Here is a 26,081-nt window from a genome sequence, read left to right as displayed (position 1 = left end):
TGGAAGGACATTCCTAAGAATATGATACATAAAAGTAAATTTCATAGACCAATTTCAGTTTTTTTTCAGTCAAATACTACAAGTTACCAGCTTTAATAGATAAAAATCAATAGCATATGACTGATTCCACAGTGTTCCTTACAGTTAAACACAAACAAAACACACCACTTGTCTTGATGTGGCAGTACACAAATTATTCCAGCTATGAAAAGAAACCAATAACAACCCAGTTACATTGACAGTTCAGTCCCACAACTAAACAAAGATTATACAGATCTGGGAAACCAAAACAGCATTATCAATTTCTGCTCACAATGAGAAGACTGTGAGGCAAAAGGAACGCAAACTTCACACTACTCAGCTACGTATTTTGACACATACTCAAAAGAACAAATTGACCAGTTTATTATACTTAACATATTTACAAAATGTTACAAATTAAAGTATGGTAACATCAGCATTGCATGACAACAAAACCTCCATACAAGCAAAGGAAGTACATGAAAGAAATACTGCAGAATATCTAGAAGTCTTTGGTACTGAAAATATAGTTTAAGATGCAGCATTAACTCAATTAATACAGGGCATTAAACACAGACAATAGAACATAGATTTATGCCACAAAAGTAAGTTTATCTATGGCTTTCATTCTTCTCCAAGGCTGATTACTGGATTCAGAAGTTACTTAAAGGCTTTACAGCAATTTTAGGATGGAGGGAGGACTCAAAATGATTCTAAATACAAGCTGTCCAGAATGGCTGATGCATTCCTTAACTCACTGAATTAAACTGCTTCTTTCTCAGAACTGTATGACAGCAAAGCACTAAACACTTCACAGGCCTATAACCCATTTCTCTAGCCCTTGAGAGGGCAAAACTGTGCATTAACTTCATCTACTTAGGGAACATAGGATCAGACTCACAACTGACAGTAAAACTGCATGACAAAACATGATCAAATACAATATATCTCAGTCTACACTGCTGTACAGGTCATTTACAAAATGTTTTATGCATAATGTACATATTTACAAACACTGAATTTTTCCATCAAGCAATGTACTCAACATAATCACAGTTCACATAATTTTGAGGTAAATCCTTGAAAAGTTAAGAGCATCAGCAGAGTTTCATCTGCAAAACTGAACCTAACAAGTAGAGGACTTCTAATTAGGAGATCCTCGCTTTTAACTGGTCACATAACAGCACATGCTAGGTGTAACAGATGGATATGATGGTTGCAGAGAAGAGGGGGATTACTGCAATCTTCTGTGCTGTGTTTGGTTCTTCATGATGACCAGGAGGCCAGGAAGAAGCAAAGAAAGAGCTTTACTTTCTCTGAAGTTTTCAAGATGAGTTAGAAATTATCTAAATATTACAAGCAGTAAATCTGAAGGCATCACCCACATTTCTTTTAATTTAAAGCACTTCTGACACTCCATAAATACCTTAAAAAACAGCTTCACCCAAGGGGCAGATGCCACTTTGAGGACTGATCTTTCAAGCTAACTAATCTGGATTCCACTGTTACTTAAGGATATTCACAACACTGCAACAAGATCACTCACTGCCCTGCTATTGACATCCCAGGAAACAAGAGGGAAACAGGCACGCTGAACTCTGGAAATTCCTTCTGCATTAAACTTCTAAGAGCACAAAAGGTGATTTTAGTAGGAAGAGAAGATCCTGTCTAACCAGAAAAAACAGCTTATAGTGGGAAGCATCAAAAGGTTCATATGAATCATCCAAGAGATTAAGATATACAATTTTGTTCTCAAGAAATGAAATCATCCTGCATCAGTATATCCTGCTATACAATAGAATTACAATATTTATTTAATGCTAATTCTTACAATTTTAAAATGACTCTTCCCATAATTACCCTCAAGTTTCACTTAAATTATCAGTTGCTGAATTAATAAAGCTGAGAAGACAAAGAACAAACCCAGAATTCCACTTTGCAGATAATTTTTCAAGCGATATCATGCCACCAAACTTTTTAGAAATGACTTCTTCAAACAAATTGTTAGAAGATTTAGGCAAAACCTTCAAGGATTCAGTTAGCTAATTACACATACATATATGCTACTCCCGTTTACAACATTCATATTTACTTCAGAATGATTTTTTTTAGCGTACAACTGTTTAGAAGGTGATAAGTAAGACAGTTTGATATTTTGAAAAATCTATCGACTCCACTTCATGCCCACCTGAATGACTGTTTTTTCTGCATACAATGATAAGGAATAATAAGCCTTCATCTCCTCATATCATCACAGATGTTAGCTAGAAGAAAACAGACTTATTAAACATTCAGCCAGAGCTACAAATCATGGTGTAGTACAGGGTGAAAAACAGAAAAACAGAATAAAGGAATTTGTTTTCCTGAAATCTTCTGGGAAGGTGAGCACTGGACTTTGTACTGATCCCCAGTGACAGCAAAGTTGCAGGTTGTTTCTTGCACAGCTCTGGGCAAGGTTCTGTTCACACAAAGTTCTTTGTAAATCCCAACAATAAGACTAGAAGGTTCAGACAGACAAAATGCTGCTGCCTAAGTACTTAACAAGACCATTAATGCTTGAAGTTATTAAATTCTACAATCCCTGAAATTGCTGGTCAGCAGAGAAAAGTTTTTAATTCACTCATCCTCTTCAACGTAAGTAGATGGAAACCAGCCCACCTGAAAATGAAAAAGAAAACAGAAAAAAAAAAAAACAACATTTTTTAAAAGGCCAAACCAGGTAAAAACAAGGATAAGTCTCTCTTTAGTAACTAAAAATACTATTACACAGAAATTAGTCTGACCTGCCCTGGTTAACATAGTAACAAAGCAAATAAATAGAGTAAATTACAGATACAATGATTTAGAGACTAAACCCTCAATCTTTAAATAAAAATTAGAAAAATAAAAGGAACTTTTACCTAAATTGGAGGTCTACGCATTTAAGAAAAAAAAAAAAAAAAAAAAAAAAGCTGCTACTTTCAGTAGTTTTTACTACAAGATGCTGCTGTCTTTTGAGTGGGCAGTTAAATATTTCATAGACGTCAGCCATGTCCAAAGAATCCTCTTTCAAAGTTAAAAGTGACTGATTCCATTGCAGTTAAATCTCATTTTTGACAAGAGGACTTTTAAATGAGACACAACTAGAATTCTTAGACCAGCACTTTATACTTCATAACTTATACTATTATCTACATTCTGAAATTAATTATGTGTCAAATAACAACTGTGTTAGATATACAGGCAAGCAATGTCATTTATTGTCTTATCATTTAGTTTTTATTTATACCATTTAGTCAATTTAAGTCAATTTAACATTGATGAAAGAGCTCAAAACCAAATCTTAAACATGACTGGAAGATGTGATTGCATAAACAGTAGTGATCTTATGATCTCAATTCCAGGCAGTGAAAACTAGCAGAAAGAATGCTAGTTTGTAAGAGGGATTCTTCAGGAAGTGTGTAGCTACACTGGAATGAGATGTTAAATTTACTTTAACATGTAAAGGACACACGATGATCACTATTTCTTCTGACTCCATATTTCTTCTTTTCTGCCATAAAAAGTTCTCCAAAATGGATAAGGCATTAAATCTGAGTATATCCTCCCTCATCTACTTCAAGCAGACTTCCAACTTCCATTTCCAGTTTCCACTCAAGCCACTTTCCTCCAATTCAGTCATAAAACAGGAGAGGAAAAAAAAGGCCCTTTGACCTCTCATCTCAGCCCTTGAAACATGGAAACAGAAGCAAAAAGTATTCCAAACTAACCTGCATCAAGGAGTCATATAACAAGACTGAAACAGAATAGCCTTAGATCAGATCTAATATTCCATGAATTCAAAGCCATCCAAGTCCCAGAGTACAGCATGAAGTGCCTTTGTAAAAATCACTGCTAAATGATGAAGTAGAATAAATGCACATCGCACTTAATCTCAACCAGATTTTTTTAGAGATCAAAAGCATAAGTCTCCTAAGAAAAACACGGCTCATTGCACAGCATTGTACTCTGGCAGTGAGGTGGAAATCATTCTGTGCCAATCTGCAAACAGATTTCCAGCGCTAGGAATTCAACCAGATCCAGAGGTTCTGATCTCGCCCCCAAATCCATGCAACACAGTTCAAGGAAGTTTAACTACAGCTCTGCTATTAATCCTGGTTATTTTCCAGACGTATAATCTTGCCTAAACATGCAGCCTAGCAGGCATTTGAATAAATAAAAATAAAAATAAAAATAATGAATTAATTGCTGAGAAAAGCTAACCGGAAAGAGTTCCGAAAATATGTTGCCTCTTGTGAACTTAAATATACAAAAGGTTCATGATGTAGGAAAATTTGTTTTCTTCTTTGTTTTCCTTTTTTTTCCCTATTGTTGCTGGTTTTTGTTTTTCAAAATGTCATTCAAAAGGAGAGAAAGAAAAAAAACATACCCTTCCGTTTACTTCACCTCTCCACCAGCCATTTGCACTCATTTTCGTATAAATTTTTACGACATCGCCTTTCAATAAGGATAGTTCTCTCATGTCTCTTGCACAGAAGTCATACCTTGCAATGGCAATGCCTATCACCTTTGGACTTAGCACTGAAATGAAATAGAAGTAGATATTAGAGTTTATTGACAGATATTTCTGTCAAATTATCTGACAGATAGCATTACTGTAAAATGTAAGATGATTTCATGACAACATACACTGGCATCAGCTTCACACAAATGTGAAAGCATCTGCACATAAGACTTAATACATTCAATTGTAGGTGAGTGGTGAAAAGTTGAAGAGCTTATGTGAGCTATTGTAGTTTTATTTTAAGAAAAAAAATATCAGATGAACTATGAAAAACCTAACCTTTACTCCACAAATTGCTAAATACATTTGAAAAATACTGTATTTTTTGTGCTTCATAATAGAACTTGCTGCCAGATACATGCATCAATATATTTTACAGGTCACTAGTTTCTTTCCAAAAGAATTATTAACATTCACAGTTGATTTATGTTTACACCTCTAATGAAGCAAAACAAACAGAATCAGGTACTGTTCTTTCAAGTAACAACTCCCAGGTTAAACAGTAATGTACATAAAGTCAGAAGCTAACATCAGCATGGGCAAAAAAAAAAATAACATTTCTACAGCAAATCTGTACTGAGCATTCGTTAACAATTCACACAAGCACTGGCTTATGTAATAACAGTTTTCAGGAGTTTAGTCTGTAAAATCACTACAAAATTGTTCTACAAATCTTTCAACAAAGGAAAAAATACCTGCTAATTTTTTCCTGGATTTCAGTGAAATTAATATTCAAAAGATGTAACCTGCATCAGTCTGTAAGATTTTTGTCAATGTCAAGAAATGATATTTTCAGCCACAGAAAAAGTAATAGAATTTTTTAAAAATAACCAATGTAGAAAAAGTCTCATCTGAGAAACAACTTCCTCTCTCTCAAATCTTTACTTCACTACAAAGTTAAATGTCCTTACTTGAGAAATAAACCTGTTCCAGTGAGACAAATAGGGCATGGCTTCATTTCTTGATTAAGACCTTCAGTTCAGAAGAAAAATGTACTCCTCCTGCATTTTCAAGTTTGAATATTTGGCCAAAGTTTTATTTATTTGTTTGTTCTAAATACAGGCTATTTTCTTTTTCAATTGTTTTTTAATGTAAATCTTTTTAGGTAGAATTTATTTATGAGCACAAGCCAGCTTCCTTCTGAAAATAATTCATCAAATGGTCGTGAGGGATAACTTCATACACTGTAAATAAAATCACTTTTTTCACCTCAAAAAGACCACTTTGATTCTAGTTTTTGCAATGCTTTTGACAAAGTAATACTAAATGTTCACAGCAAACTGCCTTTATTTTAAATCAGAAACACAAAACATTGCATATGAGCTAGAAAATCTTGACACTTTCATACATGCTTCTATTTAGGATTTTTCCTGACCCCTCAACAATAATAAATGTTGTATTTAAATTATAGTTAAATAAATCACAAAAAACAAATTGTTTGAAGACCAATATAGGTATAGATTATATTTTCTTTTATACCACATCATTAAAATTTAGTCCAACATTTCAGACTGCATATTGGGAAAATGCTTATCAAATACTTGATACAGAATATACAGGATGCAATAAAAAAAGAATTAGCATCTCAAGTGATTGCTTGTGTTTACAATATGAATATGTTGTAAAAATCTAGGCCATGTATTACTTTTTCCCCCCATAAGCAAGTCATCTGTAGTCACTACTTGTCTAGACTCTGACATCAATACTACATCCTATACCTTATCAGGATTTCAGTAATCAATTTTTCAGGGAAAAAAACACAGCATGGGCAGAAATCATTTTGTAGGGAGAAAAAAGAAAGCAGTTATTGATTGTAGAGTCAGTAGCCATTTATAAATGTGCAGCAATACCATGGGCAGATGTGGAGAAGCATTGCTGGGAGTGATTCTGGGGAGCATGATATCACTATAGATTCTAAAAGGAGGTAATCAGGGAAGAAAGACGACAATACAAGGCAAAGATGAGTGAATTTGGGAAAACAAGGAAGGAGAGAATTAGAAAGGAAAGAAACATACGGAAGAATAAGGGAAAAAATACTGAGGGAAAATTCTGGCAGAAAAAGAAAGTACAGATCTGAGGAAAAAGGAGCAGGGCTTTTAATTGTTTTCCGAGTTGTGAAGTCAGTGAGAAAATGTATATGGAACCAAAAAAAAAAATCATAAAGCATAGATCACCAAAAACTCATGGCGTAAAGTAGTAGATTCCAGACTAATTTCAAATTCAACACCTTTATTTTCAAATAAAATATGCTTATGGTGAGAAATATAAAAAAGCCAGATGAATCAAGGAATACAGGAAAACTATCTGGTGCTAGCTTTGGAAAGAATATTAACCCTATTTTCTGGTGACAGTCACAAAACAATTTGTATAGAGACTGTCAGCCCTGAAGTCTCAAAACCAAGCTGTTCTTAACTAAATGAATCTTGAGGGAAGACAGCATGTGGAAAGGACATCTGTACAGAGCAAAGGGAGAAAACTGTGTGAAGCAGAGAAAAAATGATGGCTACAGGGAGAATAACGAAGGAGAAAGAATGGAATTAGCAGCAGAGACTAATGGAAAGAAAGTGTCCTACAGGAGAACATAAATGAGAAATTAAAGAAAGGGGAAAAAAAAGCTATCAAGGAAGCAGGATTAAAAAAAATACCTCGTATATTAAGAGGGAAGTACTGTGAGGATGAATAGGAAATACAGTCCGAAATCCGAGCTAAGCGGATTTGTGAATGAGGCATATTTGTGAATGAGAAAAATACAGTTTTGCTTAATTTAGCCTTCCTTTCTGCAAACTGGAAGAGAAGACAGGGAACTGTAGTCAGCTCCAGTTCACAGTAGAGTACATCGGAAAAATTTCTCCCTGATAATGAGATTGACAAACTGCAAAGGAATTTCAAAACAGTTGAAACACGGTCCAGCGTTGAAGTAACTGAGATGGAAACTGAAGAAGCTCCATGTGATTACAGTAGACTAGCCTAACCCACATTTCTGCCTATGCTTAAATTCCACAAGGATCGAAGTACTGTCACAAAAGCTGTGAGCAGATATTCCTTCCTTCTTGTGATATGGCCACTTAGCAATCCAGCAACCACACCCCCTAGAGGTTGCTCTTGCACGTTAGTTGCCATACTCCTCGAAGCAATGTACATTTCCTTGTAATGTTTAACCACACTTCATTTCTATTACACAAGCATATGCAGCACCTCTGGTAGTGCTCAATAGCTGGCTTAATTATTTTTTTGTCTTTCCAACTTCCATATATCAGCAGAAGTAAACTACTTCTGAAGATCTGTCTTTAAAAAAAATATTAAATAAGTATTTGTTCATTTAATGTAAGCAATCTGAGTATTTTGAAAAGATATTGTCACTAAGAACATGCAATTTATTGTAGCCTATCAGAATATGAAATAAAATTCTAACAGGTAGATAAGCTTAATTAAAGAATTACATAGCATCTTCCTTTATCGTTTTATACTTTTATAAAAAATTACTTGATAAAACATATTGTGATATGCAAGACTGAACTATTACCTTTTTTTTAAGCTTATATTTTCCAATAAAGCAGATTTTCATAGGAAAAAAAATAGTATAATTATCATTTGTTGAAAGCATATGTAGGCTTCATCTCTTATCCTCACTCTAAAGGTGAATATGACAATATTCTCCTACTACAGAGTACCAAAACTTATTGTCTTTGGCTTTACTGATTAAAATAAGAATCAGGAACTTCAGACATTCCAGCTGAATGCCATGAGCACAGCTAGATCAGAACAGATGTGTGCTTCCACATAAACAAACATTAACTGAAATAGCGCCTTAAAGTTTAAATTCTCTGTCAGTACTGTGACTACTGAAAAATAGTATATGTCGTCCAAACAACTCATATATAAGGAGATGAGAATGGAAGAAATCAACTCACACTAATGAGGGCCAAAACATTTTAAGCGCACCAAAGAACCCTGCGATTGAAGATCACAGTATGAATCATTCTGCACACTGGAGGCACTCTCAGCACAATGTGCTAACAAACCATCCCACTGTTGAGCTCCCCCCTACAGGGTTCTCTTCTAGGAGCTATGGAAAACCTTCAGAATCTATCCCAGAGCACTAAGAAATTATACTACCACTGTTGGACAAAACTAAAACATATCGCCTATTCAGGTCTTCTAGACAGATTCTGAAAGTGACTACATTTCGGTTCATTCATGTTAGGTACATCCCTTTCCCCAGGAAAGAACCAGCCTCAGTCCTGATTTCCACAACGTACAAGTCCTCCTACGCACAGAGATGAACCAACATGTTATTAGCAGGACTCCTTCTTTATGTTCCTCAAAGGGCCACTAGTAAAATCCCTTACAAATTATCCAGCCATACAGTTCATTTCTGAACACTACATCTCAGAGATCAAAACAAGTCACAATTATACTGGTGCACTAAGTGAAACTAACACTACTACTATTACAAGCACTTTATGCAATCTCATTTTTAAATGTTTGCATTTATTAAAGATAAAGAAGCTTAAATGAGAATAAAGAAAACATTCAGAAAAAAATGGGGAAAATTAATAGACCACATTAATGCAGAACTTAAAAAAAAAAAAAAAAAATTTTCTACAAAACTACTACTGTATCCTAAGATGTTTCTGCAGTACAGTTTGCTGCAGGGATGGGACGAATATAATGTTTATCTGCAAAGAAACACTGAAAATTTTAATTTGTGTATTTGAACAAGAACGCTAAAATAGATATCACAGCTACGTGTCAAATTAATAGTCAACTGATCACCAACTGAATCTGGTGCAACTAATGAGCTTTGTAACAGCATTCAAACTCCCTTATTGTAAATATTCGCTTTTTCAGAAGTTTATGAGTTCGATTCTTGTTACACTTCAGGAATAACATGTAGAAACTCCTTTTTGGACTCAGTGAAGAACTGAAATACGAGATTCGTCCCTTCCCTCAATTGACACACAGAAACAAACAGAAACAAATTTAGAATATAAAAGCAGTAAAGCAGTACCTGACCAGAAAGGACTGGAGGAAGGGGGAACAAAGCTGAAGTCTGGAGGAGTTACAAAAGAAAACCCACAGAACAAAGAGGGGGCTTAGAGAAAGAAAGAGAAAAAGAGAAAAGCAAAAGTACATTGAAACATTGGCACAAGATTTAAATAATAGTTTTTTAACTATATAAGTCATTGATAATAAGGAAACTAAGGTTCCCTACTAAGGATGTCTGGAAGGAAATTGACTGTAATAACTAGAAAATCTTAACCTATGATTTAATTTTTAACAATCGCATTTTTCAAAGAATAAGAGAAGCAAATTAAAACTGCAGACTCTTGCAAATATTTTCAGATATAGCAAAGTTCTTTTCTTAGTCTTAATTTTGCTTGCCTTACTTAATAACAGTACAAAGGCAGGAACTCATGCATACATAAGAATTCCTCTTCAGCTTAGGAAGACAACAGTCACACACCCTCAATTAGGAATACAGTCTAAACACCAGTTTAAATGGGATGTCATAACATGCATGGGGAAAAGTATGCATTTTGCCCTGATAATCATTAACATCAGTAGGAACTCCCCAGATACACTACACTGTCTAAAGATCAAACAGTGCTTCTCATCTTTACACTCTTGACTCAAGAGAAAATCCTCAAGCAAAAAAAAGTGTAAATTTCAACTAGGCAGAACCTGTACATCATCCTAATCCCTGTAACAGGGGATTCCTTTAACTCAGGTGAAAGACTTCCAATGCATTTGCTCTACTGCCAACTAACTTAGGGTAATCTGTCGCCACATTTTTAAATGCAGAATTAGATAAAATGTACTGAAATGGCTTTAAGCGGAACTACATTTTGTTGTCACATTCTCACATTTTGTCACTCTTTGGAAGAAGCAATGAACAGATTTTCATCTTTACATAACATACAAAAACTAATTAAGTTGAGACAATTGCTCCCTACTGTGCACTTAGAAAGCTGAAGTCCATTCTCATTTAGATAAATAATATTCTAACCTTTAAATAATACCCAAAATACCTATCGTTATTAAAGAATACAGTTCCTTAAAAATGTAGCAGGCTTATACTCATCACATAAGCTGTTTCTCTGAATTTATTCTGGTGACTACAGAAGAAATACAATTGTCTGGCTTCAAAATGGTTATTTGCAGCCATGAAAACAAGAATTATTTTATGCAAGGAATAAACAGAATCCACAGTAAAGGTAATGATATGGTTTTGTGCATCTTACCTGGATGAGAATAAATGCATTTATGACAGTGAAACAGCCAGCATAAATAAAATTAACACAGGTGATACAGTATTCTCACATCTATAGTCTAGGAGTCAGTACAACAGTAATACAAAAGCAATAGACTCTTGCACACTAAAAACTGCCCTCTGTTCCTTCATGTTGATGATCTTTTCTGGCTTCTAAAACTGAATGAATTATCTGAGAATGCATGAATTTACCTGAGTACAGGAGCCAGCAACCCCAGGTGATAGTTCTGTGTGCAAATGTCACCCAAACAAAAAAGGCAAATTTAATGAATTAGTGTCACCATTCTCAGGGATAATTAACCGCCTTTACACCAAACAAATGAGCAAAAGTAGCATGAGGGAATAAATATACTTCAGGCGCTACGAAAGGGGTAGTTGGTCCTTTCCTGTCCTGTTCATATATCTTAATACCATGAGAATTCTTCGTCTGATTTAACAGGAAGCTTGATTTTGTGTTAAACTAGCATGGGCAAGGGAATCCTACCAGATTTCTACAGATAGCCTTTGGTGTTGTCCATTAAAAGAAAGGCTAGATTCTTTTGTTCACGAACAGCTGAGATGACACTCGCTTTATTTTACTTTATCAACAGTAGCATGACCTTATAATGTATCTACTCCTAATCTAAAATTGAAAAAAGTCAAATAATGTTTGGCCTCATGTTTTAGGTACATTAAAATCTATGTTTAAAAAAACAAAAAACAAAAAAACAAAACACCAAAAAAAACCAAAAAAACCCAGATTTCTCAATATGACTGTGCAAAGCATCAGTAAATTGGAATAAAATGCCAAGAACTATTTTGCAGAAGAATGTGAACTAATCTTCAATTTTTACTTTCAATAAATGGTAAAAACCAGTCCTCAAATCTAGTATTAGTTAATATTTTTCTGTGAACAAAACACAATTTGATCATTGTACATTCAGAAAACCCTGGAGCTGAAAAATTAAGAACAAATGTACCATTTCTCCAAAAGTCATCAAAGTCATCTCAATTAACTTCTACACTGGAAGAAGTAAACATCTAACAGTTAATCCAATCATATTAAAAGTGTGCGTTAACTATCAAAAAAGAGTGGGTGACTTATTTAAGACCATAAGAATTCCTAATTAAAGTGGGAAGAAAAATTAACTGTCTTCATAGACATGAATTCATGAAGATCTTGTTCTAAACAAAATCGTAGTTACTGAAAGAAGTACATTCCTTGACAATATAAGATATTACAAAGTGATTTGTTAGGATTTATATCAAAAATTAAAAATCAACTGAAATGCCACATGATTTTCTTTCCTTCAATAGGTAAATGAAAACATGACTATTACAAAAAAATAACACAATCCTTCTTGCATTGTTCTGTGAAACAACGTTAATTTGGTATTGCAAATTAACTTCAAAACAGCTCAAAGACTGTTAGCAAGAAATGACAACCTTCCCCAAGTCTTCAGTATTTTATTAGATGTGTTTCAGAAACACTTTCCCACTTATTCTGTTGATTCTATATGCTAAAAACCAACTGCTTTGATCAAATAGTAAGTTGATGCCTTTTCAAAAGATATCCTCATTAAAAAAATCCAGATCCAGTCATGTGAATAGCATAGTAAAAAATACCAAGGTGAAACCCAAAATCCACTCGAATTCAGCTACAAATCACCAAAGTCTATTGCAGTCACGAGCTTCAACCTCATGCTTGATAAAATGTAGTGAATATGACATCAAATAATCACAGAGACGAAAAAATGGTCAAGTGCCCTTCTTCAATGCGGCAGACTTGGTTGGTTCCCTTTCAACAAATTACAGTGAGGTTTTTTGCATTCTGATTACAGAGGTCAAAGGTCAAAGAAACCATCTACATGGAGGCTCACACTGAGGGCTGAAATGAACTAAAACCAAAAGTGCAACTGCTGTCCCTTCACTTACTTGTTTCCTTCCTTAAACAGAAGTTCAGCCAAAAATGTACAAACTTCAATAGAAAACCCACGAGGTTCTCTGTTCCTAGCGATATGGTTACTCTAACATCAACTTGGTAAAAATTAACAGGACTGATGTAAAACTGGGCAGCGTGACTCACAGACAGGCTGCTAATTAAGGAAATTTTTCTTTAAAAAAAAGAAAAAAGAAAACCCTCAGAGGAGCATACTGACACTTTAAAAGAAAATTGGCACATCTATTAATTGAAGTGTCGCCCAGAGTCAACCTAGGTAGGAACAGAACTATGGATATCTATTAAGTTTCACACAAGTCTGAGAATTGAGACTTTTTTGATCAGTTTGGCTTAAAATAAAACCTGTCAGTTCCCACCAGTATCCTACGTAACATCAGATGCACTTTTTCACCCCTTCGACTAAAACGAGAATATCCCCCATTTATGCTTCCTGCATCCTGCAAAGTGTGAAGTGATTGAACTAATGCTGTTGCAGAGTAATAAGCTGGTGGACAGTACAGCTGTATCTCAACTGGTCTAAGAGAAGAGAATAACGTGTTTCTGCTTACAACCAATAATAACCAAAACAAAAGCAAAGAAAACTAAGCAAGGCATGCTGTCTGAACAATTAAAGCCTCAGTGCTATCAAGAGGCAAAGGATGAAGAAAAGCACAAGATATGACAATAGAAAAGTAAAGGGAGATCATAAGCTTAAAGAAGAAGGAAAAATTGAACAAATTCACCCAGAACAGATATGCATTGAGACAGCATACCAGACCAAACTCCTGAGACGCAGTGAAAGAAAACAGAAACAAAAGAATAAAGAGGAATTCAGACAAAGAGTAAATGAAATGCACAGAGATACACTACTTTCTTAAAATAATTTATTCTCTATTATCCTCATTCTAATTAGGAGAGGAAGCAAGTCTCTGAAGTTATTGAAATATTATGGAACAGAGAGAGAAGCAAAGAAACAGAAGCTCACAGACACAGCAGATGAAAATAGGTCCGCCAGCTTCATCATCACCAAGACTAGACCCTATGGTCCTTCATGGGAGTCTTCATACTGTTAAAATCCATTAATTTTTATTTTGCTGTTATTATCAACCATTGTTTGCAGAACTGCAAATCTAAGATTTGCTCTTTGACAGGAATGTTATATATTTTCCAGAGATGGGCCATGTGGTTATTTTTATCATTAGAATTTTAGAAATCATGCTGGTTTCCACTTATGTTGCAATAGGAAAAAAAAAAAGAAAGAAAAAAAGGATACCATTTTAATTTTAAACATCCGCAGACTAATTCTAAACTTCAAAACTTTTAATCTGCTATTTACATTGTAAACAGTAAATCATTTTAGACGCAGACAGGCATTGAATAAACACCTAAGGTTAAAAGCAAAACATAAAAAAATTATGATACAGAAAATGCAGTAGCATTAGGTTTATCTGAGAAATTCATGTGGTATGAGTGAGATCCTAGTTCACACAGCTACACTATAAGGCTGATTTACTTAAATCCCTTTGCAAGGATTAGAAATTGTCACAGATGCTTATTAGCACTTTCGCTACATGCATGCAAATATCAAAAAAATTAAGCAGGATGCAATTCAACTTTTCATCAGCATTCCTAATAGAATACTGAATAACAAGGAGATTTTAAAGTTTAGCAGAAAGACAAACTTGCTAGACATACTGATAAAACTCCTGACAGACCCAAATCTGCTTAGCGTAAAAAAAAAAAACAAAAAACCTCCTAGCTAAAGCCCTTTCTATATACTTGACAGAAAAGAGTACATAAATTTGTAATACTCACAGTTGCCACCTGCTCTGTTACCCCTCTGTCCCACTGTGTTTTCAGATTCTTTGTATGGAAATTGAAGTGTAGTATCCAGACTTCGAAAGCCTTCTTTGAGAGAGTGGTGCTTATAGTAATCTACAAGTTCCTTGCAGAAGGGAAAACACTGTCATTGGAAATTGAAATCATATCCTTTTCATGATTCTGGTTTACAGTCCAAGATAGTTTAATAAAATAAAGTCACTGCTATGATCCCACAGAGCACATACATTAAGAAATCAAATAGCCTAATAAATATTGATTGCTTTTATATTGCAACTTAACTGTGTAATTTAACCCTTACCCTGAAGTACAGAACACATTTATAAAGTGAAACCTACTTTTTCATGACAATGATGCACATGCCTTTTTTTTGTTTGTTTTGTTTTAAACAGCTTTATAGTCAGAATCAACACATCACTTTGTTGAGCAAGGCTGAGCATGTATTTGCTTTTCCGGTCAAGCAGAAGGCAAGGTTAGTTGTTCATTAAGCATGTAATGGTAACTGCCTTTGTTTTCTCAAATTTCTTCTACAATGACAAGTGACGTTCATCGAGTAATGAACTGATATGCATACAGATCTCAACAAAGCATATAAGTATTGTATATAAAATAACAGAAATGTGACTGAGTAGATAAACGGACCATGTAAAAATTTCAAGGCTTTTCTATTAAAATCTGTTGGTTTTTCCTCCTCAGAGTGAACACTATTAAAAAAAAAAAAAACCAGCAGTTCATATACTCCTTGAGCCCAACCCCCCAAAAAATCTACAATTCTAACCTTATTCATTAAACTGGCTCAAACAGTTTATGTAACCAAGGAGATAAATTACTTAAATTACTATTCGAAAGACGACAGTATGTATCCAAATACTGACAGCTCATATTCTTCCTTTCATATCTTCAACCTGTCACTGTCTCTTAGCTTTGAATCTGTTCTAATAGTGACGATATCATACAGTTCATACACAGAGCCTGGAATAAGATTAAAAGTGACTAGACAATTATAAACAAACATATTTCATTTGATTCATGATGCTTCAACTGTGGGATTTCACTTTTCAGAAATGCAATCAAAAAGTAATGCAGTTATTGTAAATCCTTCCCTCTTTCCAGTACCTACTCAGTCATTCCATTCTACATAGTTACATCCTGATTCCCAAAATGAAGAGTTGACCAAGCAAGCATAGGTTAAAATAAGGAAATAGAACCATGTTCACTTATTTCCTTCTAGTTAAAAATAAATAAATAAATAAAAATAAGAAAAATAAAACCTTCCGTGATCATTATTAACTTCAACCAACAAAATGACTCCCAAGATCTAAAGCATGCAACACATTTCTGATAACTGTCCAAGGCTTATCTTCTGAGGCAAACTCTAGAATGCTGTAAGCTTTTGTAGACTGTTTCTAAGGTAGATTCTAAAGCTACGAAAAATCTACACCTGCTTTTCACAGTCCATTGTCAGAGACTGCCAGACACTAAAAGCAAGCAGGAAGGCCAGGAGAATAAGAACTATTTGGGCTTTGTTATCTGACATTAGCACAGCAGGCAAGCTACACTGTCTGCAAACAAATTTTCTTTCACGTATCATTCAAATTACCAAGGCAACAGAAACAGTCATTTGTAAGCAAGCAGCATTCAAAGTGGGACTCAAATTCCTCCTCTGTCTACACCACTGTAAGGGATACATTCCGTACCTAAATATAAATATGTAATTTTAAGCATGTCACCATGATTTAAGCATAACCCTTAAGAATCAAGAAATACTTTATTTGTAGATATGGACATAATTCAAATCTCTCATCCTTCTGCATTTCCACATACCAAAGTAGCACACGCTTGAACAGCAACAGTTACACAGAAATCACACATTGTTAAAAGCCTAATCAATATTTACCATTAAATTTTTAAATTTTCTATTTTCTGCAATGTGGAAGTAGCCATCTCTTGTTAAAATCTTGATGTGTTTCACTTCGTTATTGTACCTGTGGGCAATGAATAACTTATGAATATAAATGTGTTTTTAATCAGGGGCAATCAATAGTTACCTGAAGGCATGCCCCAATAACATTATCCAAATAAATTCTTAAGACAAAACACACATCTATGTCAACACAAAGTTGACATCTAATTAAAAAAATATATTTATTCAACTACAGCTGAAGAGGTAATCTGTGTTCTGAAAAGAAGTTGTAACTAGCCACTCTAACCAGGAATTCCCACACATTGTTTTCTTCTCTATTCATTTTGATAATCAATGTGATAGCAAAGAAGACCCTCAAAATGATGAAATTTACAAACTGAAACATCTGAGATGCTAAGACTTTCAACAAATTTCCACTGAAGTCAATGGAAGTGTATCTTACTCACTTTAAAAGATTATATTAAATTGTAAATATTTGCTTAGTCTTACCCAATACATAAGAATGCCTTTTTTTTTTTTTTTTGGACTTGTTTACATCAGCATCAAAAAACTACTGCTACTTCCTACTATAAATCCCACATGCCCTGTGTGATTGCATAAATATTTTTTTTTTCCCTTACTGGTCTCATGTAGTGAGCTATCTAGTCATAAGTTAAAACGACATATCCCACTTACTTAATGCTAATTGCATATTCTCCTGACTCTTTAGTCCTGTGTCGCACCAGGTAAGTGCTATTTATTCTGTTAATAAGTTCACTCTCTGCTTGCAATCTTTCCATTGCTCCTGCAAACCTGTAACACAGAGGACAAAAATTGCCTATGAGCTCTCCAAAGGTATCTCAACACTCTTCCTGAGACGATAATCTAAAAATACATCAATTAGAATTGAATACTACTTCTAAATCTTTCAATAAAGCGTGAAGAAAATCTGCAATCAGGTTAGGGAAGTTCTTAATTAGAAATTGTCAAATACAATATCTGTTGGAGAAACTGAGCCTTAGCATTAGCTGAATGACTACTGCCTTCAGCACCTCAGAGACAAATGCTAGTAACACCAGGTCAAAGACGACCTATACAAAATTTCAGAACACTTATTTGGTTACATAATTACTAATAAGCTCTTATAGCTAAAAAAGTGATGGATAGACCAAACTTACACATACACACGCACACACACACAAAAAAATACTCAGCCTTATATGGTCAAATTTGAAAGATCTATTGCTGGCACTTGAAAGCTAAAATAGATAAGTCAATGATACTGCTGTCTGTTCGCATGAGCAGGTTTGTGCTCCTACTCCAAATGGCACTTCATGAGAGGCTGTCTGCAAATATTTATGTACAAAACCAGAGACAGAACTGTTAACTGAGGAGGTGGAAAGTAACCTAGCTTACAGTTAGATAGCGCTTATTTTACCATTTTAGATATCAGTCAAAATTTAGTCAACATGAAAGACCATTGCTCTGCAAAATGCATTACCATAAGGTGTTTGAAATGTATCACAGAGTACAAGACTTTACAGCGAGTTTCAGCCTGAAGTCATTTTTCTGTTAAGCATCACAAAACCTTAGAGACTAAAGACTTATCCCAGTGATGCGCTTTCTCTAAATACAATTATAAATACAGCAAATGTTGGAATTGCAGTAAAAATACCAGTTTATAATACTAAACATTCTATTCTGATTGTTTTGAAAAATACACGTTTGTTTTGTTCCAATTCTGATTCCATTTCAGACAAGCTAGAGAAAATCAGAACTCATCTGCAAATGACAAAGTATTAAACTACTGAAAGCACACGTGATGATCAATCTGCTCTTTTAGAATTAGCACATGTTTTCCAGGGTCTGGTGAATTCTAGTGAAAAGAGGTCACTCACTACACTCCACACGCTCCAGACCAGCACTGGGTGTAGTTTTGATACACTGTCCTTTCACAGGGCTGATAGTTTTGTTTATTTAGAGTTTTCTTTGTTTTTTTTTAAAGGAAAAGCAAATTTATTCAGGAGACAAAACGTGTTTAAAATTAATCCTTCTCTTTAGTCACTTAACACATAAAATCTACTTGCATGCTTCATATTACACATGTCTCATATTGTTCCATTTCAGACCCCTGGGACTAAGGCTATGCAGCTACAGACTTGTAAACAGAACGTCTAAACCATAAAGCACATTGTTACATCATAAATGCTTTCATTCAGACAATCTATGGTGTTGTTTCCCCAAACCATTACACAATGCATTTTAAGAAGCCTAGAAAAGTTAAACCAACACAAATTAAACTGTAATAAGCATTAAGCAGAAATCTTTTTATGACTACTTTTTAGAAAGAGACTCTTGTGAGACTAAAGAGGGACTCACCACAGTTGCGATGAGTAGTCAACTGGTTTAGGAACCTAGGACAAAGGAAATATAAGAGAATGCACATCAGGATTTCTTTTGTAGTCAACACACAAATGAGACAGTATTGAACTAGTATTCAACATCCACAAGAAACAAGGAAAAAGAAATAGTCTAGTCTGAAAGACTGTTTTCATTTGAAGAAACTTAAAATAAGAAGCAAATATTACATGCTGTTCTGAAAGTAACATAATATTTTAACTTAAATGCTGCTGTGACAGATAATTTCATTGCTCATATATTACATGCATACATTCATCTATATAAATATGTACACATGTATATGCACACTTTTTTAAAAAAATCAGAATTGTCACTTTTATTCTGTTAGTGCCTACATTAAGTTTCATACAAAAAATAATCTCATGGAACATATTGTTGAGAAGTATCTTTAAAATGCACAAATGTATATTAACACACACAAAATTCACTCTGTGTTTCCAGGATTACGTGGCCTTCAAAAAACTGTCTACACGGAATGTAGTATATAATCTCCAGGGAGAGATAAAATTAATCCATGGATTATATATCGCATAGTTTCATTCATATCTTTGTACTTTGTTTTACTCCTGCAGTGGATTTTATTAAGTATGGAATTAAATGTTAAAAATCAAGCAAACTACCACCAGTTTGCAAAATGACTGTTATATGTTTATATAAGCATATGCATAGATAATGTTAATATATGCAAAAAATAAGCACAGTATAGAAACATCCGTGATAATCAGCATTCCTTCTTGACCACCTCTCACTGTTGTCTGATACATCAGTATTACTACTCCTTTAAAATAACTTGCAAGGTGCTGAAAAACTCATTTTAGTAGAAGCTTAGCATACACTTTGCAGATTTATAACCTGATGCCACACAATCTTAGATCAGCGAATGATTTTTTTTTCTTCTAGAGAATCATGGATTATTTTGTTTTCTAGAATATAATACTACAAAATTAGTGTCATTCTTACAATTTTTAATATACACGGTCTGTATTCATCAGAGACTTCCAAACACAGATCATCTCAGAAAGATACTATACAGGTCTACCAATCTAAGATAATTGAAATTATACATTATACATACAAGCTTGTATGTTAAGTAACAAGTAGATATAAGCAGATGATATCTGCCAGGTCTTCAATCAGGTCTCTCGACCTGACCTTGAACCAAAGCACATAATTCCTTCAGATGAACAAAAATTTTCTTAGTTCACAAAGCTCTGCATACTGCTTTTAACATAACATTCATTCAAACTAAACACATCACCATCCATTTGAATGCCTCTCAATCTAAGATATTTATGTTAAAATTGTGAATTAGACAATTGGCCCTAAATCTACATTTTCTTTAAAAAACAATGCAGGCACTATTGTAGAACTCAAAGTTTTGTGATAAAAAAAAAATGTGGTCACATGCTCAGCTTGCACAGCAGTAAATCTGTCCAGGTATTAAAACAGTAATTAAGATAGTCTAATTTTTGGAAAAAAGAAGAAGAAAGAACAAACACATGCATTAATCCCTAACAACGCAGAGAAAGGGTTCACAAATAGTAGTAGCATACTGCTGGTGGCACGCAAACCCCTTTGAAGTGTAAGGGCATAACACAGCTAGGTACTGCCAGTGTCAGTAGCAGCGGCACTATCACTAAGCCTACCAATAGTGTTAATCACGCATTTCTGTCTTTAAATATGAGACTTGGGGGAAAAAAGTAACAGAATATGAACACGCTGACAAAGAACTCCTGTGAGACATATATTTGTGAAGCAACCAAATGAAACATCCAAAGGCCAACTGGGTATTTACAGAGTCTTGATGTGCTGCAAGATATTTTGATAATAATATATTTTTCATCTACAGAAAAATTGCACTTTGAAAGATTTGCATTACCTGCCATAAGGTTAATTAAGTAATTTCAGCAACAGAAGAAAAAAGAACAGTGAAAAACACATATATTTTGATTTCTCAACTAGCCCTACTAAGTTGGAAAGGATATTTAAAATTCAAAGCCAGTTTGAAGTCCACACTTTAGAGTAGGCAAACTATAGATGGGTAGTCCTTTTCATTAATTTCAAATGCACAATTTCACTGTCACGAACAGAGTAAAATCAAATGCTATTCCCAAAGCTCCCTGCTCACATAGTGCTATACAACCACTGCCTCAACAGAAATGAGGAAACTGGGGCAGAACTAGGAAGGACCAAGCATTGCTCTTGTGGTGCTGACATATACTGCTTATTGCAAACAGGAAGAAATTGTTTATAGGTACATCTGTGAAAAGTCTGGAAAATATATATTCTGAAGCTCAGCAGTTCTTCATTCAACATTCATTTCCAAAGTCTTTGATATATATATTTCAAACTGTTTCCGGGCATTTTTATATCAGTTGGTTGTAAAGACTGCTAGACTTAATAATAATAGTAAATGTTATAGCATGTTAAAAATCTGATTGATGTTTCAATATCTTTATCTGCATCATTTGTCATAATAAGATGCTGATATTTTATCCTTCCAGGTTAATAGCGGTGAAGTATCAATTTATCTTTTTGGTCTGATCATGACATTGGTTGGTTACATTTCATGAATAATATTTATTCACTCCGTAAAATTGTATTATTTTCAACACTCTTCATAGTAGTATATTTTTGAATTTAGCAGGAAGTTCTATCACTAGAAAGCAATTTTCACAACACTCCCAACAGCATTTTTCATAAGACTGAATAAGCCACTTCCTCTTTTATTATTTTTTCCTCTTTTCCTCTTTTATATTATTATATTTTTATTTTAGAGCATAGTGGTCATTCCTAAAATGCTAGGGGGGATGGTCCCTAAAATGCTGGAGGTTGCTGTCAGTGATAGTACAGTATGACTGGATGCCCTGAGGAATGCAAAGCCAATCTATAGCACACCCAGTATCACTGGTACTTATTTTTGTATGGTGCAAGAAATCCGCATATTTTGTAGTGAGCAAGGAGTGGGAGAAGGAAGTTAAGCTCATATTTAAGCTCATATAAAATTTTCAACGTAATTACAGATCTGTTCTATTACCCAATTTAGCATATCTTGTGCCTACAAAAACTCACGTGCATCCCCCTTTGAACAAAATTCTTAAAACATATGGTACTAAAGATGACTCAAGATATCTCAATGTATTTATTCTTTAGAATGACATATATTCGCTTTAAAAACGAAGGGACAAAAAAAGCCTTAAAGGCATAAGAAAATGCAGCCAGTAACAGATTATGCCAGCTACTTATAAATCATTTAAGTGGCATCTTGTCTGCTGTAATGAAAGGAATTTCAATAATAAGTCAAACTTGTGAATCCAGTTAAAAAGTTTAAGCTGTCTCAAAGAAAGGAATATGATTCATCACTGTTATTGATGTGCATGAATTATCTCAGTTAAAGAACAAATAGTGATCTGATGTGCAGCATTATATAGGACAGAATGAAGGACCAAGGACGAAGCATTTTAAAGCAGTCATTGCACCCATATAGGAAGTCTTGAGCACACATTGTGGAACATCCTTGAATGAAATAAAAGCAACTAGGAACATACATAGATGAAATTAATCAAGTAGCCTAAATTCAATATTTTGTTTTAGTATCACCCATTTTTAAACTCACTACTAATGGTGTAATCTCTCTTTCTAACCCAAAGTGACTGGGGAATAGATTAGAATCGTAGCATTCTCACCTTGCTGTGGGGGAAGGATGAAACTGCACTTTCATGTAAAATACGTTTACCCCATGTCCTGGAAACACTTTAAGACAATTCAATTTATTAACGTTCCCAAAAGCTAAACCTGCCTCTCAAACATGTTTTCTTGACACGCACAACTCAAATCCAGTAACTGAAAATATTAGAATGCTATGCTATAAACAATATTGAACACCACAAAACACAAAGGATCTAGAAATAATGGAACTTAGACAAGCTAAGATTAATAAAGTGCTGGCACAAACTAGGCAATTTTCCTGTAAGACAACAAGTACAATTAAATGATACGTACACATGGGCTAGGCTTTACTGCATCACTTGGGAAGAAGCCCAGTTCTCCCGTCGTTAGATTTCTGCCCTAGAAAAAAAAATCCATTCTTGAGACCTGAGGATTAACAGTAAACAATACATTCACAGTGGTTTAGGAAGATAAGACTTTATTAAAGCAAGTCCTTAAAATAAAAATGTTCATCTAATAAAATGTTATTCAATAGTATTTTTTTAATTATGTAATTAACTAATAATTATAGATTATATGCCTGGAAGTTTTGCGGAATAAAACACAAGAAAGTGAACTCAGAGCCTGAGTTGTAATATACTAACAGCATTTGGCAATGAAAGAAAGAACAAGTACTTAGCATTATAATCTCAATTTTTTATTTATTTATTTATTTTACATCTACAACATAAAAAGTTAGAAGTGGAGCATTTTCCTACTGTCTGCCTGAATTCATATCCTTATACTGCATTTACCTCAAGGTGTGAATCCTTCTTAATTACAACCTGAATTTATTAACAGAGCTCCAAAAGTCTCCCATCTTAATGATCTCTGTTTACCATAGTTAACGGAAGAACAAGCAATAAAAAAAAATATATTAATGAGAAAGAGCACTTGAAGAAACACAATTAAAAACTCTTGTACGTGCCCCCACACATACCACCGTTATTCGTGAGAAACATATTAATTAAAAGAAGATGAAATACATGATGAAACACATTCAATGTATATCAACTAGAAATCAGCCAAAGATAAAAATCTGAAGAGCTCAGGGATGGAGATGAACGTGTACAGTCTGACAGTGCAAAAAAGTATGTAATTTCAAATGTTCTTTAGTGTTTCATAATGTTCATGATATTTCTATGTGCTATGTCCTTCAGGTCAAAAATACAGCCTAGATACTTACAGGATTTCTGAAGGACACTAAACGTTTATTGAAATTAAAAATGGCAAAATACTACATAATCAACGGACATACTAACATGAGACAGCATTAATACTCCCCTGTTGCTTGCACAGGAGCATCTGCACATACAACTATCTACAATTTGTTTAGATGTCATTACTTATCAGAAGATGCTGTGACACACAGACATGTTGTTTTGTTGGATAAGGAAAGTCTGCAGGTGTAGTATACATTCTATGGACAACATCTCAAAACCAAAAGTGAAAGTAGTAATAGCCACTTGGATGAACTCTCTTGTCATAGAAAAATATCACTGCCATCACTAAGGAACCTATTCTAGTGCTGTGATCAGTACCAAGCTTGCAAAAGGACAAACATAAAATAAGCATTGAAACAACCCCCAGAAAGGCTTTGCCTTCTGAAAAAAAAAAAAAAAAAAAAAAAAAAAAAAAAAAGCTTTAACATAAGGTCAATTCAGGCAGCTTTGCTAGTTAAATAAAACAAAGTCTTTAAACATAACAGGCTTTGATTTATTTCAGTTTACCCAAGGGAAGTGCTCACATTAAAATATTCTGTAGATAATGAGCTGGTATAAATAATTTGATAATGTGCTTTGGATACTAGGTTAATTTGTTCACCTTTAGAAATCCTAGCTAAACACATCAGGCTTGGTGTTGCTCATACAAGAAACTAACCTGTCATTCAATGGTTTTAAAATTTAAGATCTATCCATCAACTTATCATGATTAACAGCAAAATTATCATGCCATCATGCTTTGCTGCACAAATCATTTCTTGCTATTTAACATTTCCTGTCTGCTAATTGCTTACTGTTTGATTGGTAAGCATTTCATTTCCCTTGCACACTCCGTGTCAAGGCTTAATGTTATTAAAAAAACCTTAGGCCACTGACTAGACAGAACCGGTTTACACTATGTATATACTACTGAATTATGTTTAAGTTATATATGAACATGTGCACATGCATTTCCATATATTTATGAGAAGCTCTTCACTGAAACTCTTCAAACTATTTCCTTAACTTACATTCCCGTCAAGAATAGGGCTGGTTCACTACTCTTGAACCTGTTTTAATGATACAGGTTTTCAGAAGCCACTTGACACTTTTGCTGTCAATTTCCAGATTGCTCCCTTCTATTTAGTTGAGCAATGCCCATTAACTTCAGTGGACTCACACTGAACAAGGAATCCAGGACAGCTAAAAGTTTATTAGTTCTTGCATCCTTCATCCATTTTTTTTGTTTGTTTACTACAAATTGTCTGTTGAGGAGAGAAATGAATCAGAATAAAATACAGAGGAGAAAAAAAAAGCCACTCTGGAAGTTTTCACTTTCAAAGGGCACCTTTACAGTGCTACCTCTCTAGTATTTCATAAGATGTTAGGTAATTCTAAATTCAAGCCCAGTTTATTTTTATCTATCATAAACATTGTTGCTAGAGGTAAACACGTTGTAAGAACCACGACTAAATGCTGTCCATATTCAGCAAGAAATCAGAGCAAATAAGCCTCTCTCCAGAAAAGTCATAGCTGCTACAATATTTATGCAAGACATGATTGCCACAACCTGCAGGAGGTGAAGCCACAGTCAGAGAGTGAAATGCCATGGAGGACAGATTATATGATATATGTGAAACAGACAGAAAAAAAAATGTGTTCAGTAAGCAATACAGACTACCATTAATAATGATAACGTGACTTTTCTATGAGATCCTCAAAGATAAGACTCTTATGTTCCCAAACAAACCAAGCATGTTTTAATGGACACAGAAAATCCTAGCCTTATATACAGCCATGACATTGCATTTTATGGATTTATAAAAGTGAACTGGTCTTCTACTAATTAACTGCTACATTCTACAAGGCTGCACAGTAGAATTACCTTCCCAATTTATTCTAGCAATATACAGAAGCAAAAATAAGAAATTAATAAAAATTACTGGTATTTTCAGGTAAAGTAATTAAAAATCTCTCCCTTTAAAAACATTTAAAATCAGCATCAGCATTAAATGGAAAAATGCACCAAACTAGGACAAAAGCAGTTTCAAGACCCAGTTCAGACAGGCCCTCTACTGAATTTATTTAAATTTCAGGGAAAGCAGGAAAAAAAAAAAAAATAAAAAAAAAAATCTACAGAGAGCTTGGGACCATCCGCCCAATTTCCACTCATCTCTGAGAAATTCCCTGAACAGGCAAACATGGCAAAAAAAGGAAAATCCAGATACACTTCTTCTCACATATGACTTAGG

At 34.2% G+C, this 26,081-nt stretch overlaps 1 protein-coding gene across 4 annotated transcripts in view; it reads right to left on the bottom strand.

Annotated features, from left to right (window-relative positions):
• Positions 1-381: 381 nt before the first annotated feature.
• The window catches only part of VAV3 (vav guanine nucleotide exchange factor 3), a 180,967-nt gene continuing 155,267 nt past the window's right edge, over positions 382-26,081 (bottom strand). For 3 of the 4 annotated variants that reach the window (XM_042874005.1, XM_042874001.1, XM_042874002.1), the window contains 7 exons: positions 22,922-22,987; positions 18,878-18,912; positions 17,195-17,311; positions 16,493-16,580; positions 14,572-14,701; positions 4,430-4,581; positions 382-2,679 (listed from right to left, as the gene is read on the bottom strand). In XM_042874005.1, coding sequence (XP_042729939.1) covers positions 2,638-2,679; positions 4,430-4,581; positions 14,572-14,701; positions 16,493-16,580; positions 17,195-17,311; positions 18,878-18,912; positions 22,922-22,987 — 630 coding nt within the window. In that variant the 3' untranslated portion in view covers positions 382-2,637. The remainder of the gene's footprint in view (positions 2,680-4,429; positions 4,582-14,571; positions 14,702-16,492; positions 16,581-17,194; positions 17,312-18,877; positions 18,913-22,921; positions 22,988-26,081) is intronic. The other variant, XM_042874003.1, reaches the window with a different exon arrangement.

The sequence above is a fragment of the Lagopus leucura genome, unplaced genomic scaffold (assembly GCF_019238085.1).
Source record: "Lagopus leucura isolate 7727_CA_CO unplaced genomic scaffold, USGS_WTPT01 Super-Scaffold_100009, whole genome shotgun sequence".
NCBI lineage: Eukaryota > Metazoa > Chordata > Aves > Galliformes > Phasianidae > Lagopus > Lagopus leucura.
This window is presented reverse-complemented; position numbering and strand designations above follow the sequence as displayed.